The following is a 22,423-nucleotide window of genomic DNA, read 5'->3' as shown; positions in this document are numbered from 1 at the left end:
AGCCATGTTTGTTGTTGTACATTTATTTATTAAATATTACATATTCTTCAACAATCGTTTGAGCTGAGCTAGACTGTGGGAGCAGGACACAAAACCACAGTCCATGACACAGAGTGCCTGGCAGATCAGTCCATGACACAGAGTGCCTGGCAGATCTTTCATTTGGTGGCGAGTGCTCCCCACTTTGGCTTTACAAAGCAGGGATCGCTGAGCTGTATTAATGGCATACTGCCCTCTGTGCACACACACACACACATACGCGTACGCACGTACACACGTACACACACACACACACACATATGCACGCACGCGCACACATACACACACACACACACACACACACACACGTGTACGCACACACACACACATATTCTCTCCCTCTCTCATACACACACACTCACACAAATTTTCTCTCTTTTTTACACACACACACACACACATTCTCTCTCTCTCTCTCTCTCGCTCTCTCTCACACACACACACACACACACACACAGGATAGCACCCTATTATAAAAGACTGTGCCTGCTGTTAGAAGGAGCGAGCTGAAGGACTGTGGGAATGGAACTATAATAATATAGATCTACCATACACCGGCCGGACTAATCTGCCAATTTAAGCCTCAACGAGCCAAAGGGAAGCAATCCAGAAGATTGATTTCAAATGCATGCAGCCTCTTCTCCTCTTCTTCACAGACTTGGAAATAAACTGCTGTGTGTGTGTGTGTGTTTCTGTTAGTATTTTTTTCATTATTATTATAGCAGACTTGAACGAGTTGCTAGAGGGTGAGCACATCAATTCAGCAGCATGGCTGACTCTGATCTGAGCAGAATCGAAGTGCTTCTTTTTTTTGTGTGTGTGGGGGGAGCAAGAAGATTGGGGACGGCGAAGAAGAGGAGAAGAGCGTAGCAGAGCGCTGAGGATGTGAGAAGAGCGTAGCAGAGCGCTGAGGATGTGAGAAGAGCGTAGCAGAGCGCTGAGAATGTGAGGTTAAGCAGACAAGAAAGTAGAGAAGAGGGTCTGTGCTGGCCTTCAGGCCACTCCATTGATCCTGTCACTCAGGGAAGAAGCAGCTGCTTGGCTGCAGTGTGCATGTGTGTGCGTGTGTGTGTGTGTGTGTGTGTGAGTGGGTTAGAGAGAGTTCCACGACTGAGTCAGCATGTCAGTGCATTTGATCTGAGACGCTCACAATCTTGGTTGCAGCGGAGTTTAATGAAGGCCACATATTATATATATATATATATATATATATATAAATATATAAATAATATACCCATCCTCCAACTGTAGTTGTTTCAGAACAAACTAAAACAAACTGTTATCATATAAGCATTCACCAGTTGTCGGCCTCCCAGTGCAGTGTGCCACAGCCTTCGTGTCGATTCATTTCAGGTCACAAGACCCCTCATTTAGGTCACATGTGGGGGGGGGGGTGACGTGCTCTGGGTCGCCGTGAGCTAAAGCTAGAGAATGGGTAGTAGGCCAAGTGTTAGGGTGCGGTGGAGACAGCGTCTGTGTGGGTTTGGGTGCATGCCTGTGTATTTGGCGGGGACACGAGAGGGCCAGAGAGAACAATGTGACATTGTTGAATCTCTTGGGAGCCCAGGGTGGAGGTTTACAGAGATGGGAGGTTAACAGGAGGGCCAGGGTGAGAGTGTAGAGTACAGACAAATGCTTTTCTATGTGTGTGTGTTTGTTGTTTGTTTCTCTCTCCCACACACACGCAGTCATATGGTTTTTGACTCCATACACAGACACACACATACTTTCTGTCCCGGTCATCCACACACACACTCTCTCTATTTCATTGTAAATACTCACCCATCACTGTCCATCAGGCACACTTCCTCTCTTCGCATTTTTCTGCTTGTCAGTGGTGCCCTGAGGGAGTGGAAGGTGGGAAGTCTTTCTCTGTCGCTCAGGTCAATACTAATACCGTCCTGCAGGCCAGCCACGGAAGCCTCACAGCGGAATGGGACACAGCTGTTCAGGCACCCCACTGAGCTGGTCGCTCCGACTTCCAGTGCCTGTGGCCCTCTGGCAACATGAACAGGACAGAAGCCTTTCTCTGTTTATTCACTCTCAACAGTGTGTGTGTGTGTGTGTGTGTGAGAGAGAGAGAGAGAGAGAGCGAGAGAGCGAGCAAGCGAGAATGTGGGATCCACGGGTATGCATGGGCTGATAAGATATACTGTACAGGATGTGATGTTATCTGAGCTGGTGGTGAGGATTGGATACATGCATGCATGTTTGGTTCTCTTACACTTTCCTCTGCATGCTTTTCTACTGAGTGCAGGTTAAATATAAAAAAATATATATTTCCATTTGATTGTGTACAAATACAGTATCTTTATGTACAAATACAGTATCTTTATGTACGTCTTCATTTATAGTAGCCTATGAGCCTTGTGATCATATTTGGCATGGCTGGGGAGTGTTACAGTCGAGAGAACACAGGGTGGTATGGCAAACCTACCCCACATAAGACCGCATGCAGTGTGTGTGTGTTGAAGGGGGCATGTTCAGATTTAAAAAGCACCATACTCAACTCAAACAAGTCAACAGAAAGCCACTGAGAGAATATATACTCAAAAATAAACTGCATCAAAAGAGGGACATGCACATGGTCTGTCCCACTGGCTCATTCATTCCTAATGGGCCGTCTGACTGGACGGGATGGGACGGTCATGTTTCCCCCACAGTACTACACACAGCTTCTGCACTGTTCTGTGCCAAGCCTTTCGCACTACTTTCCCCCCTAGGCCTGCTGGAGAAGGATGTGTGTTTTGGCTGTGATTCAGAAGAAGTCAAGCTCCAAATAGAAGCAGGTGCGTGTTGTGTGTGCGCACGCGCGCACACGCACACACGCACACACACACACACACACACACACACAAATGAATCTCATACAACAGTATGGCTTGTATATATAGATATAATATATATAGAGAGATATACTTTCATATATTTTCAGGATTTCAACAAGTTGTAAACACCACTTTCGCAGGAAAGGCACAGTAAAGCCAGACTCAGCTGTACTCTCAAAACAAACCGATGGTACAAAAAGCCATTAAATTAGAATTCACATGAAATCTCCTCAGACTCACCCTGGGAAATGAGCAGAGATCAACTCAGTAGGGGGGGAAACCAAACTCAATATGCAAAGAATGGAAGCATCACATTGAACAAAGGAGAAATAAAACTAAATGCAAAGACTTTAGCTCAGCTGAACATACGTGAAAGAAATATTCTTTTTTTCCCTTAACCTAACAGAAACATATCCTGTAAAACACATTTCAATGAGGGTTTCTGAATGAGCTTCAATGGGGCAACCTTACAAGAACATAAACACAGCAGTACAAATGTCACATTCTAAACTCAAACATTAGGGGGACCTGAGGTATAACTCAAATCACTACTGGTCCAGCATGTTTACCATTCTGTCTCCAAGTAAGCACGGGGAGAGTAAAAGATGGTCTACTCACCAAGAGAATTATGAAATATTCCCTTTAAACATCATTCACTGACACAAACAAAAACAAGTATGTGTGGATGGGATGGGATGGAGTGGTATTCTTTGGTAGTCAGTGGATGTCCATTCTTGCACACCTGGTGGTTCTCAGGGGTCGGTGCAGTTCTGCTGTGTACATGTCATTAGGTACCCTTGACATTTGGAGTGCCAGAGCATGTAAACCGCTATTACATACACCGCATGATACAGCAAACAGGCAGAATGAAAAAGCCAGAAAGACTGGCTTCAGAGGTCGAGCCAACTTCCCACAATACCACACAACACACACACAAAGCCCAGAGATTTAAAATATTAATACCAAATGGGCATTGTGTTCACGAGTAGCCTTGACTGATGGATTTGTGTGTGTGTGCGCGCGTCTGTGTGGGATTGTCTGTCATACTAGAACTACCCCGTGCTGTCCTATAGACCTGTGTCACAAGCCCCCAGCATGCACCCTCCCACATATCGATCCCTGCATCCATCACACACACACAGCTGTCGGGTCTGTTGTCCTTCTGACCGGCCTTTATCACCGCACATCCCCTTCCCACCAACCGGCGCACGGGACGTCGCCCCGTTTATAATTATCTCTGATGAGAGGCACAGAGCGCCCATGCCCACACCCACGGTGTGTGTGTGTGTGTGGACAGCAAAGAAGCCACTACCACAACTTTCCGGTGCCCTCTCGTTTATTTCCATGTGTTCAGTCTGATAGAGAGGCGGTGGGGGGAAAGCCAAAGCAGGAAAGGGAGGATTAGTCCACCACCCCCATCCTCCCCCATCCCCTCGCCCCCCTGTACTACCTCAGCCCACTGTTGCTGGGCTGTGTGTGCTGCGTGAGGTAATCGCGGAGGTCCTTGGCGGCCTGGAAGCGGCCGTACTGTCTGGTGGGTTTGGCGCACTCGTCCAGCAGGGCTTCCAGGACCCCGCTGCTGACCACGTCGGCCGGGGGGTCGTGTAGGAGGCCGCCCGTGGCCCCTCGCCAGGTGGCGTGGCGCGAGAGCAGGTTCTGGCACACGGCGTAGTAGTTGTGGTCCACGGTGACCCGTGAACACAGGATGTCCTTGGAGAAGGAGAGGCAGGTCTCTTTGTCGCATTCTTCAGCGCGACTTTCATACCAGACGTCGTAATTCTCTGGTTTATCTGCATACAGAGAAAGGGAGAGAGGAAGAGACCATGATGTGTTATTGTTTTTGATAAAATCCAGTCTTTTCAAATAACGTAGGCCACATCCAGTGTTATTGTGTAACAATTCAATCGGTGTTATTCATATAGATTTGCCTCAGCAATTGATTGTTCTGCTCTACAATAATGTGGTCTTGCAGAGATAAGTGCACAAAATCTACAGAACATCGATTGAAAACACACACACGGGTAGAGGTGTGAAGTCTACTGCCCCCCCCCCAAAAAAAAAAATCTACCACAAAACCACTTCCCCTCTGGGCCTTCTCTCCATCTCAACCATGCGCGCACACACACACACACACACACACGAGCAATGACCCATTTTGAAGTGTGCCGTCTGCCGAAAGCAGCGAAGCAAAGAACATAACCTCCAGTTTCTTCCTTTAGTGTACTAATGGAGCGGACTGCTCACTGCATTCAGGAGATCAAGTGGAATCAAAGCCTCAAGACTGAGCTTCAGAAGCAGTTAAGGTGAGGCCAAGTCCATTCATCACTAACAAATCAAGTGCTCCCACTCATTCAATCAATACCAGAGAGAGAGAGAGAAAAAAAACAAAATAAGAAATACAGAGTGCAAGTGCTTGCTATACTGAAAGATATATGCAGAAAGAAAGAAAGAAAGAAAGAAAGAAAGAAAGAAAGAAAGAAATTTAGACCTCAGAATATCAGAGGAGGGTGAAAAAGGTAGATGGTTTGGAATTGTCATGACAAACAGGCAGGAAGAGTGTCCCGTTCATCAGCACAAACTATATTCGGTCACTGGGCCATAAATAGTGACAGATCCGCTTTCCCAGTCATTTGACACAAGTCAATGGCATGCCAATAACTAATTAGAGAAAATGAAGTCACCACTCTGCCAATCAATCCCTGCACAGCCAATTATGAGGGGGCTAGACAGAGCACCATAGCGCAGCACTTCCGCACAGGCCACACTTTAAGCCCCATAGTGACCAGCGTGGCACCACGGAGTACATCTGGTGTGTTACAGACCCAAGTGTTTTACAGAGAGGAGCTGACACTGCAGATGTCGTGCTGAATGGATGGCGGAGTAAAACAGAGAGAGCATATTTCTGCAGTGCAGGAAAAGAGAGAGAGAGAGAGAGAGAAGTGGTATTTGGCTCATGTATCTGTGACCTAAAATTTTGAACTGATATAAAAAGACACCAACCTCAAACTGAAAGAGGGTATATACTGGATGATTTGGAGCAAGCGCGCACACACACACACCATGTCTTCAGTATCAAAAGTAAGCATTATTATTCATATCACACACGCTCAGGTAAAATGACTCACAATTCTATCACCTTACACTAACTTACTTCTAAGTTGAAGAGTTGGGTATTATTCTTCCCCATTTTGCCACAAAGGGAGCTGGAAAGGCCCTTTCATAAATACCTTTAGCGGCTCACCTGTGGTTTCCTTTTAAGGTGCCAGTGAGGTGCAGTTAAAGTGGAGAGCATGGAGCTATGAAATTCAGTACCAAGCCTAGCGGGAACTACCACAGAGATTGGACCTACAGCAGAGCGCTCCCTGAGAATACTAAAAGAATGGCATTTTGGGTAACACAGCACTGCTTATAATAAATCAAGTGTCAGTAATCGTGAACTGGCATCAGAAACTAAATGAAATGACAAGTCTCACCTAATGGCCACCTTACACCAAACAACTTTGACAAGATTTGGGAACGATTCTTGAAAGATTGGAGTCTTTTGAGTAAAGCTTGAATGGGGGGCATTAGTTAAAAGACTACAATCTTTCAAGAATCTTTCCCAAATCTTGTCAAAGTTGTTTGGTGTAAGGTGGCCATTAGTCATTTAGATGTTTATGAAACCCTTTATGAACCCTTGTTAAGATAGAATTAGCCATGTATAGCCATTATATAACCCATATAACCCTGAGCCTCCAACTTACTTTGCTTGATGAGTCTCTTGTCAGCCACGATGACATTCTCCGCATCCACCACTATGACTTTTCCATCTCGCGGGCCCACAGCAAAGTTGTCGAAGCTGACGTCCAGCAGGTAGAGTGCAAAGTCGAAGTCGTTGTTGGTGAGCTGCTCGGCGATGTCCATGAGCTGCTTGGCCAGGTCTAGGCGCTTCTCCCACGGGGCATTGTAGAAGCTCCAGAGCTCCTCGCCCACGTAGTTCTCCGCCACCATCCGCCCGCACGCACCCAGGTACTTGGCGAAGGGCCAGCCCTCGTCAGATGGGAAACTCTGAGTGAGAGTGAGAGAGATGAAAGAGTAACATGATCAGAGGAGATGGATGGCCCCAATTATCCCAAGGGCTCGTCGAACTCAATAAATCTCCCCTTTCTTACAGGAGCATATGGGGGAAAGAGGCGAAAACATAAAGTTGAAAAGAAAAAAAGAAAAACAAAACAAAAAACATGACAGAGATTGATACACACAAAAACGCCACTGTGTAGGTAATATCCACATTCTGCAGTAAACGGCTCAAATATTAATGCTTTGTAGTTCCACAGGGTTTTGATATCTGACTTACTGGAATGCTACTATTCTCACGAATACTCAGCCGCTCACAGGCAAATGCAATTAAATTAAAGATTAAAGGCGAAATTAATAAAACCATGAAAAAAAATTAATGGGTGATTTCTCAGACTAACAAGCCTGGGATGGAAAATGACTGTGGTGAGAAGGAGAGAGTGGAGTCTGTCCTGAAGAATAGCTTCACTGTGTTCTTGCCTACTCGGCCAACAGAAGAAAAATCAACCTTGACAAAGTTTTTTAAGCACAGTGGATATCTGATAGCCCCATTTCAAGTGGAGTCATTAAAAATGAATGGATAGCTATTTAATATTTCATAAAATGACTCCAATAATTCAGGACACAACACATACAAGCACAGGCACTCAGGCACGCTCACACACAAGCATAGAGTATGCATGAGATGGCTAAGGAAACGGACACGGCTACCCACACACTTCCGACAGTGCCAAATTAAGTAGGGCTGCGATGTGCTTATGCATGACAACCCACAGACAGCCCTACATCGTGGCTCTGCTAAAAGCTCCAGAATTACAAGGTCATCTGACAAAAGGCTCCTAAATGGTCCAGGACACTCTGTGGAAATGTGAAGCAGGCTGGAAACCATACATTGGCAGAAAAGGGAAACAAAGTCATGTTCCCATCTCTGCTGATGCACACAATAAGAGTCTAAGGCCGGTGATGGGCCATTTGCCTATTTATACTGCATGTCTGCTTAATAATGTGACAAAGAGTGGTGAACAACACATTCAAACATCAATTTCCTCACTTTTTACCACAGAGCTGTAGACATTGCATCGGTGCTGCTGCAACTTCAAGTGCAGACAGACAGACAGACACTACTGATAAACCTGCTTTTCAGCTTAGTTCAAACTGCACCGTCAACCTCCCACCAAGACCCTGAAATGTTTTCTAAACCATGGCACACACTACTGCATATTCAGCATTATTGTAGATTCAACACTAGCCTTGGGTAAACAAACAAACAAAAAAGTCCATTCAAAAACATCCCCAAGGTAAAAAGAAAACCTATGATTTTAATTTAAAAAAGGACCCCATTTCAACCAAGTACTATTCACCAACATGAGTGCACTTGACCTTAAATAGCTGCTACTACGGAGCCTATATATATTTTAGAAGTATTTTGAGTGTAGGTGTTACTTCGGAGTCTGGAACTTTGGAGAATTTCATGACGTTAATGAGCTCCTCTGGCACTCTAGGCACTTAATGAGGAAAAACAGTTGCCGTTTAATTAGTAAAACATTTAACTTTCAGTGCTAACCTTTCTACCACACAAATTAAACACCCTGCTCAAATCAATGCGGTTAACTCTGTGCTATATATATGGGGCTTGTCCTATGGCTCAGTGCCATATTCTTTGACCTTCAACTTAGCATAATATAAACATCCTCTAAATGCAGGAACACACCAGTGTCACCAGTTTGCTGGCAACACATAATGGTTCCAATCGGAAATACAGGAAACTCGATCCAAGCAACACGCACAGGGGGGTCGAATTCATCTAGCAGCAGCAGCTCCATTGGAAGGTCAACATACAAAAATGAGCAAACAAGCCAGCCAGAGCTTAAGTCAACGAGGATGCCTGAAGTCCATTTCCCTTGTTTACTTTCCATACCACTAAGGCAAACAGCCTTGGAGGTGAACTTATAAACAACCTTCCGGTCACTTTAAAATAAATAAATAATAAATAAATAAATAAATAAATAAATAATCAATCTCTGTTACTATGGCATTTGGTGCCCATCAAGTCAAAAGGGAAGACCAGAGGAAAGCGCCTGAGGTATTTTAACATAGTGAATTCCCTGTCAGGTAAGGCAGGGAGCTTGGCCAGCTTTGTGACCTGAAAGAGATTAATGGCTTGATGGACTTGTCGTCGTCCCCCCACCCCACCACCACCACCACCCTCAGGCTCGGCCCGTACTATTCTCAGCCTGACTGAGCAGATGGGCCATGCTTTCAAAGAGGGGAGTAATGCATTCACATGGTTAACGGGCACCCACTCCTGAAGTAGACCGTACAGTGATTGTACACAAAACCTGTGTCACAGAGAGTAGAGAGTATGAGGGTTAAAGTAAATGGCATAGGATAAAAAAAAAAACATTGAAGTAAACATTCTGATAAAATGGACAGCATTAAGATTCTTGTCACACGGTGCACTAGCAATCTAAGCAACCCTTCCCTTCTCATGAGATAGCCCCCCTTCAGCCTGGAGCAAAGTAGCCAGCCCCTGCCCTCTACACGACTCGGTAAACAAAAAGGAACAACAAATTGTTTTTCCATCGACACTAAAAATACATGGCCACAAAAGCTGGAAGCTAGCAATTCAGGAAGCATGCTGTGAGGAGAATGGAATGACCTCTGCGCTAAACAAAAGTTGATATGCCGTCATTGTCAGTAGCAAAAAGCTTCCTCAGGGCATTGTGCTCAAGTGTCAAAAGACCTTAGTAAGAGGGAATACAGTTAATCACTCAAACCAGAGAAATAGGATTTGTTTTCGGTCTCAAACACTTCAGTCACAAACTGAAATGTCAGGTTTGGTTTCCCCCGAATGAGACTGAATTCACTGATGATTTGTGATGGACTGCCCTGGACAAGCACCTTTTTAGCTCCTCTCATGGCTAACTTGAAAAGAAAACCATGAGGCTTCAGAGGGCAAGGCCTTAGATCACCATTAAGCATTGCATAAACAAATATCAATGGCTCAGGACACCATCAATCAGTGATTGCACTGAGTGGCTGAGCTGCCCTGCTCTTTCATTACGCTGATGGGATCACTGTGCAGGCTGTGTGATGGGCTTTGGGGGGGGGAGTGGGCTGACACAAACAGGGCTAATCACAGTCAATGGATTTACACTTTGAGAAGGAGCTGATTTTGCCGTTTACTGCACACACAAAGAAAAAACTATTGGCCAAGGTGTGACAGACGGAGTGAGTGGACAAAGTTAAGGAGGTCAATATGTACATCAAGCACTTTAACAAACGTTGTTTTGTTTACTGGCTGTTTAGACAGCGGAGGTCGATCATAAGCAGAAGTCGACTGGAATCAATGAGTTTTAGCAATGCAGAGGGGATGCAGAAGCATTGATGATCTCGGGAAAAAAAAGCTTTGCAGGACTTTCAGCTTAACGGCTCCCACACACAGCTGCGTTCCGTCAACGCATGCCAGTGGGTGTTCCTCGACGGTAGCTATGCTAATGACTTGAAGTAAAACCGTAATGTGATTGGTTGGTGCCGTCCGTAGATTGGCTTGATTGGCCGGTGCCGTCTGTTGGTGCAGCAACAGCTGAACTCCTCAACGCGAGCGGCGGGAGAAACGCGACGCAACGGACCCACAATTCAGTTCGGCAACGGATCACGTGAGCCCATGTAAAGTGAATGGGATGCGTCTCCAGCAACGCGATGCACGCAGCTGTGTGTGGGAGCTGTTACGTGTTACATTACAACAGAGAATACAGAGTGCTCTGGCGTCTATCCGTTAATACATCGTGCAAGATTGTAGGCTACTCCAATTTTGCAGATCATTTGTTTCCAATGAGATATGAAGTTCCGAAGCCAATGTTTCTGTAACACGGCACAACTCGCAGAAGTACATCGCATCTCCTGTGAACATTTATGCAAATGTGGAGACCTTTCACTAATTGCTGCATAGCATTTCATTTCAACAAAAGAGTCCTTCAATTCCATTCAACTACCAAATTGCACAGAAAAGCACAGCAGATTTCAATCCAGAGTCTTTATGATGGGCATATTCATTGATTTAATTCATATACTTTTTCAAATGTTACACCCATGAATTAATTTTGAAACCTGGCTTCAGTGCTACTAGCTCTGAATGCAAGGTAGAGGTTGTGGTAATTTTAAAGCCTGCCAGTTGGCTGCATGCAGGGTTTTAGATGTGGCAGTTAATTTGAATCCACAGTTGTGACAAAATACATACATTCATATAGGACTTTTTTGGACTACGGAAACAGAGAGGGTGGCTGGTAGAGTTCTTACCTGCAGCACTAGAGGCTCTGGGTTGAAAGCTAACGTCATGAGCAGCTGCATCCGCTCTGTGTCCTTCAGGTTCTTCAGAAGGAAGCTTCCGGAGTCCTTGGTCTCGGCGTAGCGCCTCACCACCCGGTCAAGCAATCTCTGGGACGGACAGTGCACCAGGTCGGACCAGCCCTCCACCACCTCGGGGGTGAGGAGCCGCACGTCACCGTTGAGCCGTGCAAACTCGGTCTTGTACATGGACTGGATGAGGTCACAGCGGGGGCGGCCCGTGGCCCGCTTGCAGATCTTCTGGTCAATGTCGGCCAGCTCCTGGTTGGAGCCGAGGCGCTTGAGCACGACCCGGCGGGTGCCCTCCCGGGGCTCGCCGTACTGGGCAAAGTAGACGTTCTTGACATTGAAGAAGTCCAGGAAGCGAAGGCGACCCCACGTCTCGAAGGACACTTGGCCGTTCATGAACTTGCGGCACCAGCTGGTGCCGAAGCAGGCCGGGCACTTGTTGAGGCCAACAAATCGCCGGTCGGTGAGCTCGTTCCGCTGGAAGGAGGCCAGCAGGCTGTGCGTGTTCATCAGCACGATCACAAACAGGCCCGCCACCAGCAGGAACTTGCTACAGCGGTACAGGCGACTAAACTTCAGAGACAGAAAGCGCATCATGGTGTCGAGCCACAGCGGTCAGGGACGGGGACAAAAAGGGTAGGGAGGAGGGAGCAGGAGGTGAGGGGTGAGGGGAGATTTGAGACGAGAGTCAACGTCTAGGGTTCATCATCATCATCTGGGGCGGCGGTGGCTGCAGTAGCTAAATCTTGATCCTCGTCATCAACGTCACAGCCATCGTCATCATTGTGGTCACCTTCATCTTCACCACTACTGGCATCCAGAAATGTCTGTGTTGGGAGCGAAGTAGCAGATTTGACTGAGCAGCTTGAGGAGCGGTTTTCCCAATGTCATTTCCAAGAAGTGATGAACCTCCGCCAGTGAGCTTTTCAAGAAAGAAAACAAAAAAAACATTAAGGAATCATGTACATCTCTGACTTGCAGACTTCAGTTAATACATTATCTTCTGATCTAATACAGATTATCAGTGACAGCTTCATCATTCAAGATTAAAATGAATTAATACAAATATTGTCAAAATATAACTGTGTTTGAACAATAACCTCACTTACAATGTTTTATGAAGTGGCTGGAAATTGGCAAATCATTTAGCATTACACTCCATATTTAAACACCGTCTTAATATTGCAGATGGTTGTCACAGATTTGCTTCAGAGAACAATCCATTTACACAATGTAAATTGTATGAAGAACATAACACACTGTACATAACCACTCAAAACACTTCAACATTGTATGAGAGTGTTGGAATATTGGCAGCTCATGTTGCTTTAATCATATTAGTGCAGGGGATGAATATGTAAAGGTACACTAAAGACCACATCCTTCACTGGAAGTTGAACAGACTTGGAAACCTTAAAGGCTGCTATCACTCACCCACAGTCCAGAGGCAATCATTTAGCCCAGTGACTCAACAGTGACTACAGACTTCCTAGCCAGAACTCTTCCAGCTCAGCCACAGAAAGGCATAAGGCGTTGTGCAATGGACCGCTGTTAGGAACATGCTGTAGGTTCACCATTACTGTTTACACATAATAACCCATTTCTGTGCCACAAATTTAATTAAATGAAAATTAACAGAGTCAACTGGTATAATGCTTTTCCAAATCCCGTAGAGAAGTATTCAGCAATTCATTAGGCTACATGCCTAAGTATACCTAAACTTCATGCTATCTAGGTTTGCATGTTGACACTCACATGCTTCCTTCTATTAAACCAAATGCCAAGTTGGATGTTTTTCAAGGCAGCCTGTGATTCCTGTGAACTAAATCTTGAAAGTGGACTAGGAGTCCAAGCCTCTGAGAGACAGAGAGAAATCTAAGACCTGTCCCAATGTAAATACATGAAAGCTTTTGATTTGTTTTATACTGAAAGTGTCGGATGTTCAGAAGGAAAATATGAGCATGTTCATCGACTGCCTTGCAATTAAAAGTTTGAATGAATTCCTCAAAGTATTTTGTGCCTGAATCATAAAGAGCACAACTCATGCCAAGAAAACTGCCAGCTACTTACAAGGGAGGGCACTTTATCTCACCGTTTCCCTTCATTATAAATCCTAAATGAATTCGGCTGACTCAATACATAAAAGGGCTGCTACAATCTCGACTATGTGATCTTCACAATTAATTTTAATTGGCCAAAATAATTTGTGAGATAACAGAGAACTGCGGATATTGGGGTCTGCTTAGGGGGTATTGTTGAAGACTGGACAATGGTTTATGTCTAACCTTTGCCCCAGCTTCAAGAACAAGGAAATATAATTAACCAATGATAATAACCGTGATGAGAGAGGCTTGGAATTGGGATCTCCAAAAAGATTCAAGATAACGTTGGACAACAGTTTACATATATAGCCCTTGTCCCCTGACTTCAAGAACAAGAAATTATAATTACGCTCAAATGTCTCCAATGATTCCTGCCTGCACTCTAAGGCATTCATCATAAATCTGCAAATTAGGTCACATGAAATTCAAAATAATTAGAGGTCTAAATCTCAAACCACTCAAACAATTATTTCCCCGAGGCCAGCTCATAAAAAGCAGGTTTAATTAGAGAGACTGCAACACAAATATATTCCTGGAAGTGGATGTTGGACTCAACAAGTGGTCCACACTATTAAAAAAGGTGACTGAGGTGGTCACTAAAGAAGTGTTTCCCTCTTTTTTAACCTTACGCTCTCACTTCGAACAAAATAGAGCAGTCTTAAAGAAAATATGAAGGCCTAGCACCTTGCTGTTAAAGGCATGCTCCCACTCAGCAGTCAAGGGCATGTGATCAAGACAAGCCACAGCAGGCTTCAAGTACGTTCCACCCCACCGCACTGTGATTTAATGATGCCATCAATGCAGCTGGATGCCAGTGACAGTGGGCTTGTAGATTATCTAGGTGTAAGCCAAGCAGAGATAACGACACTGACGAAGCCGCTTAAGGCAAAACTTCTTCCCTAAACAAAAGCCATAGATATCTGACCGCAGAGCTTTGATATATGCTAGCCTCTTCAAAGTTCCTTTGGTCTAAGGAACCAGGCGCTGAAACAGTCCAGGGGAAAAATGTATTTACATTAGCATACCTAGCAGAGCACAATTTCCCTACTTGTTGTTTCTTTCGTGCCTCTTTATTCTTTTTCAATCACCAAAAGAATCTTTGGGTCAAAGAATTCGCATAGTCGGTTATTTGAGCTGGGATTACTTTTCAGTGTGAATCATCGGGGAATCAATCACAACTCAAGGTAATAATCAGATGCAGCACGTCCTTAAACACAGAGGCGAGCTTTAAAAATCAGTGCATGCACACGCTCCATTGTATCTGCATCGGTCATGATGACCATACCAGACTGTGGTGAATTCCCCCGTGAACATAGACCAAATGGTCATTTTTTTAGGGAGTACAAAGAAAACACACAAACAGGACCATCGTTTTGTGTTTTGTGTGTCTGTTGCTCTGCCAGACTAGACATTAATCTTGTTTGAGTTATTGATCTGCATTTACAGCAGCATGCGTGCCATGTCACAGACACAGATGTAGCACAGCCATTCCGTTATGTTCTACAGTCCGTCACAGTGAAATTGCATGAGACGTTCCTGCTCTCCTTGATGACAAACCATCAGTTACACCAGGAGAAGAGAGGGAAAAAAACAAGTCGATAAAAGTCCCTCAGATGCATCCAAGATCATCATTAGACACAAGACAGCAGAGGGAGTTTCATTCAGATGTTCGAGCAACTGCTGAGCATGAGGGTAGGTAGTCTTCAGCAAAAGAAGACAGTGTTAAAAAGCTGAACATAAAAAAGCACATGACTCATCCATGACAATTTTGTCCAAACTGTCCCACTTAAACAGATTTAGGTATAGCCCTTCAACTTGAGAAATCAAACAATAGTAACTGCAAGGACAGTGTTTTTTTTCCAGCTCTCTCAGCTTTTCTTCACATCCCTGTCAGCGCTGCTTGTCCTAAGCTTCCTTTACAAAGTCCTGCAACTGAAGGCTGCTCAGAAAGAAGCAACAAAAGCTTTGCCGTTTTACCCTCCACTCAGTTTAGGCAGAAAATACTAGAAAACAAAAAGACTGCTACTCAGTAGTCATTTAAAAAAAAAAAATAGAGAATGGGCTTTTTTGCAGAGGCTATTTTACTGTTGCCGTTCGGTTCAATAAAGACTACCGCTCATAAATACAAAAGAGGATTGAGCTCAATTAAAATTCCTTTCTATGCAGTTTGCATGTGTAGGCCTACACTTTCTTTCCTTTATTAGTGACTGGTAGGCTACAGCTACACCACTGTGCTCTCAAAGACGAAAAAAAGAAAAAAACATTGCTATTCTTGTTTACTGACTGTAGGAGTCAATAATGTTTGCTCACATATGCATTCAACATGGCATTATGTTTACTCAGACAGCTTTCAGCTTCTCAACGGAGGAAGTAATATTACTGTAGTTATGCAGTGTATGTAATTCACTACAGGCAAGACGAGCTGAGCTGACAGATGAACTCCAAGGCAGAGGCCAAACATTCTCCAGCATGCAACATGTAGCCTACAGCACACATGCAGACAAACAAATCAGTAAACTAATTGTTTACTTGGATTTTTTGATTCATACCTTTACAAAACAAACATTTTTTTGAGAGTCAAAACGGCAGTTCATAGGCAGGAAGGCAATAGAACATGGAAAAAATGCATTTCACTGCACTGCCTAGGCCTACTGTAGAAATACAGTATTTGGAACTTTTTGTAAAGGCCTTATCCCAGCAACTATTTGTTAAATTGGAATTAATGCTTATAATTGAAGGATTTCCCTTGTTAAGTGGCTTTTCTAGCAACATATTACCAGGTGAAATATCATTGAGAACTTACTAGAAATGAGAAATTACTAGTTCTAAAGCCTACACGAGGGGAAAAAAAGAGACTCCGCGGATATCTCCAGCCGCTTACCACGCACTCTTGGTTGAATAATGACTTCTGAGAAAGTTTGGAAATTCTGTCTGGTGCTCTAAATTCCAACTATACGGGGATGACAGTATGTAGGCCACTCTGACCCACATGTGCAGTAAGGCTATGCGTTGATGCCGAAACCCTTCCTGCCGGAAATCTCGTATGCATGGTGCATACAAATATCCCCATCGGGATCACCAACACCAGCAAACCTACTAAAATTATCGTAATTAGAAGCATGCAAGCTAATCGGCGACACTAATTTTAAAACACAACCATCAGTAAGCTAGAATTGTTGCCACTCGCAATTCCTGAAAGCAACACGCAGACGGTCACTGAACTCAAACTCCTGATGTGTGTCGAGTTTATGAAATCCTTCTCATTATAAAACAGGCATTCACAGACCAGCAGTATAGGCTACTTACCAAAACTACCACTCGACTGCAGGAGATGGGTGATTGCTCTATTAACCAATGTGTCCAATTTGAAAATATAGCGATATCTGTTGTGACGATACCATACTCCTACCTTCTGAATGTGGACATAAAGTAGGCTGGCCTAGTTCACAAGTAGATTACACTGTTTTGTTGTATTTAGTTGTATTGTCTATCCCGACATTGCTGTTCTGGAGTTAAGTAATGGTGCAATCTGACAGATTTTAGTAAATTAGCTTAGCCTATGACGTTCTTCATTGGGAAGTTTTCTGTGGGGTCTTGCTGTATGTATGTAGCCTAACGCTAATTCGAAGCGTCAGCTAGATAAATACATGATGGGTCGTCGTCGTATGCATCTGCAAAAACAAATCACTAATGCACGTGCATCGAGCAAAGTTCTTAAGGTACGCTATCAGTATGCCGATTCAACACGATAGCACCGGGGTTCGGCTCGGCTCCCGAAACAGGAAAGATTACACAGCACAGAAGTTCAGTAGTAGTAAGATAACTTAACAGCAGCAACCCGTTTCAGTCTTGAAGACATATGTCCGCGGAACATAGCCTACTAGGCAATGTTGATTAGGACTACAGCTTACAGTTCCACCGGGGTGTCGTTCCATCAGGGTTTACATTCGGGCGATCATTTCCCTAAAATTCCGATGTATTTTCATATGTAAAGTTAGTAAAAGTGTGTACAGAAATGCAGTCCTATAAAAATATTAGTTTTCTTGGAAATTATCTAAAGCAATGGACCTAGGCTACAAAACAGTATTGGCACATAGGCTAGGAAACGTTTTGAGAACCTACCTGTGTAAAAACTAGATAGAACAGTTGTCAACTGCATTGGAGAGGAAACATTTCCGATCGATATTAAACTCTTCTCCGACCAAGCAAGTCTTGGTCATCGTGGAATCTCGACATCTCCGTGCTTCTTAAATGCATGGGAAGTCCAGTTCTTATTCCCGTAGATAGTTTATTGAATATCATTTCTCCTTTTTCGTAATCCGGGCTCCGTGGTCTTAAGCATTCAAGCAGCGGCACAATAGCTCTCACTTCGACTTTCTACCCCCCTTCAACAGCTCCGGATTCAATCTTTACGACCCCCTTGTCGGTTTACAGCATTTGTTGCTAAGCAGCCATTCCTCAATTGGTTGGTCTTTGAACCCTAATTAAACCCTATTTGTTGTTACTTTACATACAAAGATTTTTAGGGAATTTTTGGATGCCCCCAATTGAGAAGGCTATAGACCTCGTTTTACATTAAAGATAACAAATTGTAGCAACCCTTGGGTCCAGCAACCTTTACTGATGTCCCCTACTGAAAGGCAGCTCAGGATTAACTTGGCCTAACATGACCTTTAAATAGCCTACCAATAACGTTAGAAAGCTACAGTAGCCTATAACAGTCTTACAGTAGGCTATTTGTAGGCCAACTTGTAAATAGGCTTTTGAACCATTTGGACACTGAATTAATTCAGTGAATATTATTTTTTGTCTGTAGCCATTATGTATTTGATATATTTCGTATGCATTGACTTGGGTGTAGGCCTAGGTCTATAAATGTGTTAACAAAATTCTTAGTCAAGGTGTCATGAATTTCCCCTGGGGATCAATAAAGTATCTATCTATCTGGATATGGTAAATATTCACTGCACACAGCATTTTTGATGTAGGAAGTTGCAAAACATGTCTCCTTTAAAAATAGCACTATCAGTGGAGAGGGGAGTGAGTGAATATCACAATGAATATTTTAACAGAAAGCCTAAAGTTAGTGGGAGTCAGCCCTCTATGTTGTGCACTAAGGCCAGTGCCTTGTCAGTCAGGCTCATCCAAACTACAAGTTTTACTGTATCTTTGCAATTCTACAGCATTGTGACAGAATAACTAGTTCACAAATTTTGTATGTAATGACTCAAGCAATTAAATGAAGACTATTAGTTTTATTGGGAACAACTATTCAGCATCCATAAGTATAGTTCATTTTGACTGACATGACAAAGCAACTGATACATGTCCAAAAGCATTTGCAATTTGTTCAGAGGAAGGAGAAATTGCTATTATGATGCGCATGATGAGAATTTTCATTCTGATCTGAGAAAAGCACCAAAGCGACTGAGAAAAACTGTAACTATCTTGTTCATAAACAATGGTGTCAAGACTTCTCATTTTGATGACACTGGCAGTTTCATTGACATGAAGACTTGCTTTTGAGGAATGGACTATCCATTTTGAGCAAGTGACGTGCTTTTGCAGGTTATCCACTAGGTTTTGCAGTTTGCACTAATTGTTTTGTGAAATGCACTAACTGCTGTGCAAATGTTAATAGTGATGTGAGAAAAGCACCAAAACTGTAAGCAATGAGCTTGAATTGTTTTCATCCATTGCCTGATTAAAATTCTTAGACTGCATATTGTAGCCTATACATTGCATAGGCCTGTTTCATGGGTCCTGACTGTCATGACATTTGTATTTTATAAACCGACCAGCTTTTTGAATTCAATGTTACAATGTGAATTTCTGCACATTTATGTAGGCTACTTCCAGTGAAAATTCCTGTGAGGTCCAAGCTATGTTGAACTTTCCCCAGTACACTGATGCCCTCTGGTGTTCATGTTGTAGAGGTGTCTGTGCGCATCATTAATGAGAATCTTAGGTCTGACTCCAGCTATCACAGAGGCACAGATAGAGTTTAAAATTTCATCTTAAGAGTTTGCCATGGCATTGTTCATAAAAGCACTTTGCAATTGGTCACATAGGGGAAGACCCATTTGGAAAGTAAATGAAAGATTGAATGGGGAAGGAAAGATCATAAAGCCTGAGGTTACTGTGTTTCAGACTGAAAGAAGCTGTGTGACTTCATTATGCTGTGATGCCACTGTGGTATTCATTGACTCTCTTCCAATATTTGAGAGTAAACATCTATTCAAAATCTCCAAACAATGTTCTTTGTCCAGTTGCTGCAGAATTTAGATAGATAGATAGATAGATAGATAGATAGATAGATAGATAGATAGATATGGGGTATGGAAGCATACAGTATATATATATATATATATATATATATATATATATATATATATATATATATATATATATATATATATATATATAGGAGCAATTTAAGGATCATGCCCTGAGGACCAGCTTTCTCTCGGACTATGAATGTGTCAGCCTTGGGCATGAGCAGGTCTCATTAGTCTGCAGAGGAGAGAGGAGGATGCTGTCCCCGGCAGAATTCAGCTCATTAAGCAGACGGCCCAGATGGACTCGGCCTGGAAAAAGATAAGGCTATCATCACATTACAGGGTCCATTCAGTGGCTGGTCATTGGGGAACCAGGTTCTTGCAAACCGCAGTCAGATTTAATTTAGCATCAAGGTAATTAGCCAGCAGTAAAGACCAACCTCACACTTGGTCTGAGAGAGAGAGAGAGACTGTGTGTGTGTGTGTGTGTGTGTGTGTGAGAGAGAGAGAGACTGTGTGTGTGTGTGTGTGAGAGAGAGAGAGAGAGACTGTGTGTGTGTGCGTGTGAGAGAGAGAGAGAGAGAGACTGTGTGTGTGTGCGTGTGCTGGGATGCCACCCATTTGAGCTTGTTGCACATATATATGCATCATTTGCTTTGTTACTAAAGCATCTGTCATCAAGTTTTTTTTTTCTTTTTTGAGCAGCAAAGTCTGTGGTGTCTGGAGGTCCTTCTGCTGCTTGGGTAATTGATTTAGTGGAAAATCTTTCTTGTAAACAGTTTGGCAAAGTAGGCAGAAGTCGGCTCAGGAGAAGTTTCCACTCTCCTCATGCCCAAATGGAAACCAATTGTGCTTAGTCTGTCTGACAACACCAGCTGGATCCATCAGTTGTCATTACAACAGCCAGATAAGTTTGCTGCAATAGCCCATATCTCACAAGCCTTATCCATGTAATGTTCAGTTCTCCCCCAACTGTCTGAGCATCTATGTATTTATCTCAAAAGGCTTTGTGTTACAGCAAATTATTAAAAAGACTGAGCTTTTTGGATGAAAGTTGATGAACTAAGAATTACTTTAGATATAATGACTGATTGCAAAATGTTATGTTTATTCATTCAAATCACATATATTTTAGCCATTTTGAAGTTCATCATCACTTCACCATCTATGAACACATACACATCCTCTTCTACCTCCAATATCCACTAGATGGTGCTCATGTCCCACGTGCCAGTGAAAGTTGAAGTGCATGAGAAAGTGATTCATCTCACTGAAGTCAGGGTCTTAATGAGAAACCCTGATGTTTCAAGGCATGGAGCTTCACAGCACATCCCATTAGCTTACATGAAAAAGACTGGCATTTTGATAGAGTCTCACACAAAGCACAGTTATGATTGTTGCACAGTGGTGATTAACTCACCTGCCCAGAGGTTGGGGAAAAACAACCATTTATTCATCTTGGTCAAATGGCCCTTCGGCAAAAAGATATTTCCGAGAAGCTAAAACACTAACACTGAAACAGAAGTAATAAGCGCTAACACACACACACACACACACACACACAACACACACACACACACACACAACACACACACACATACATGTACACACACACAGCATCCATTCCAGAATAGAGAGGTGGTAGGGTCATTACCAGAGGATGTGGAACTGCGCTGTGCCAGCATTTTGAATGCAAATGAGATACTGTATCAGCTGAAGAGTCACTCTGATTCCAGATTCACTTCCTTACATGCTCTGTGTGTTGTGTGCACTCGATCACTTGATAGTAACATTGCACCATTGGCAATGCATTTCGATAGCCGTAAATGCCTTAAGGGGTATTCTCAGCGTAAAGTCTCTATGTACTTACAACCGTTTTACCCCAATTGAGTTATACTGTGTACTGATATTTTGGTATTTGTCTGTATGTCTTGGTTACTGTTAGCCTTCTAAATGTAAACAGCTATGAAAGGCCTAAACATGCTTTTATGATACCTTTGAGACCACATTCAGTCAGACCTTCAGTAAGCAAGAGAAATTAAGGCTTTTTAAATATGTGTAGCGGACATTTCAAAGGTCTCTACATATTCAATATTTTGGAGATCAAAGATGCCTTTCACTAAAGGTTTTCATCCAGGCAGTCTGACCTCCTGGAAAGGCCTCACTCGCAAACCTCATGCATAAACATGTATCTCTGAGCTGTTTTGCCATGCTTCAGTTCTCTGGGATTTACAAATAAGCCATTTATTCTTGTATGTATTTTGACCTTTTTTCCCCAGTATGTTTTCACTTTGAGCTCATCTTCTATACTTGTGTAGGCACTAGGCAGTTATGTTTACTACATGGTTAGGTGGAGTTTTAGAGCTCAGGGGAGATTGGAGGTGAGTAGTAGAGGTGATGTACTGTACTTGTGCGATTTTAATTAGTCCACTAGAGGACCTATCTAGTGTTATGGCTGGAAGGCAAATAGCATTGGGAGACAGATTAGAATATGAAAGAGTATCTTGACCTCATCAGAGATAAGAAAAACAATCATATCCTATTGGCTATGAATGCAATACCTGAAAGTGTAAGGGCAGTTTACTCTCACACAAAGGTCGTAGACATCATTACACTCATAGATTGTTAGACTGGGAGCTATTTTGACAGAGGGACAGGTACATTTGTCTCCTGTTTTGAAAGGCTTGTGGTGCTTTTCCCAATGAGAAGGATGACTGTCAATTACCTAAGTGCCTCTCCAGCACCCTCCATCTCCCTCTAGCCC

General features: G+C 43.3%; 1 protein-coding gene across 2 annotated transcripts; it reads right to left on the bottom strand.

Moving 5' to 3' along the window:
• Positions 1-4,312: 4,312 nt before the first annotated feature.
• dipk2aa (divergent protein kinase domain 2Aa) lies at positions 4,313-17,854 on the bottom strand. 2 transcript variants are annotated; one of them, XM_048262744.1, is made up of 4 exons: positions 17,504-17,854; positions 11,223-12,201; positions 6,611-6,914; positions 4,313-4,657 (listed from the first exon to the last, which is right to left on the bottom strand). In XM_048262744.1, the coding sequence occupies exons 2-4, from the start codon at positions 11,874-11,876 to the stop codon at positions 4,314-4,316; spliced, it is 1,302 nt and encodes a 433-aa protein (XP_048118701.1). In that variant the 5' UTR covers positions 11,877-12,201; positions 17,504-17,854; the 3' UTR covers position 4,313. The 2 variants fall into 2 exon arrangements, with proteins under 2 accessions (XP_048118701.1, XP_048118711.1); XM_048262754.1 differs by lacking the exon at positions 17,504-17,854 and adding an exon at positions 16,688-17,191.
• Between the last annotated feature and the right edge of the window lie 4,569 nt (positions 17,855-22,423).

This window comes from Alosa alosa, chromosome 1, assembly GCF_017589495.1.
Source record: "Alosa alosa isolate M-15738 ecotype Scorff River chromosome 1, AALO_Geno_1.1, whole genome shotgun sequence".
NCBI classification, from domain to species: domain Eukaryota; kingdom Metazoa; phylum Chordata; class Actinopteri; order Clupeiformes; family Clupeidae; genus Alosa; species Alosa alosa.
Note: the sequence above shows the minus strand (reverse complement) of the source record. Positions and strands in the feature narration are given on the sequence as shown.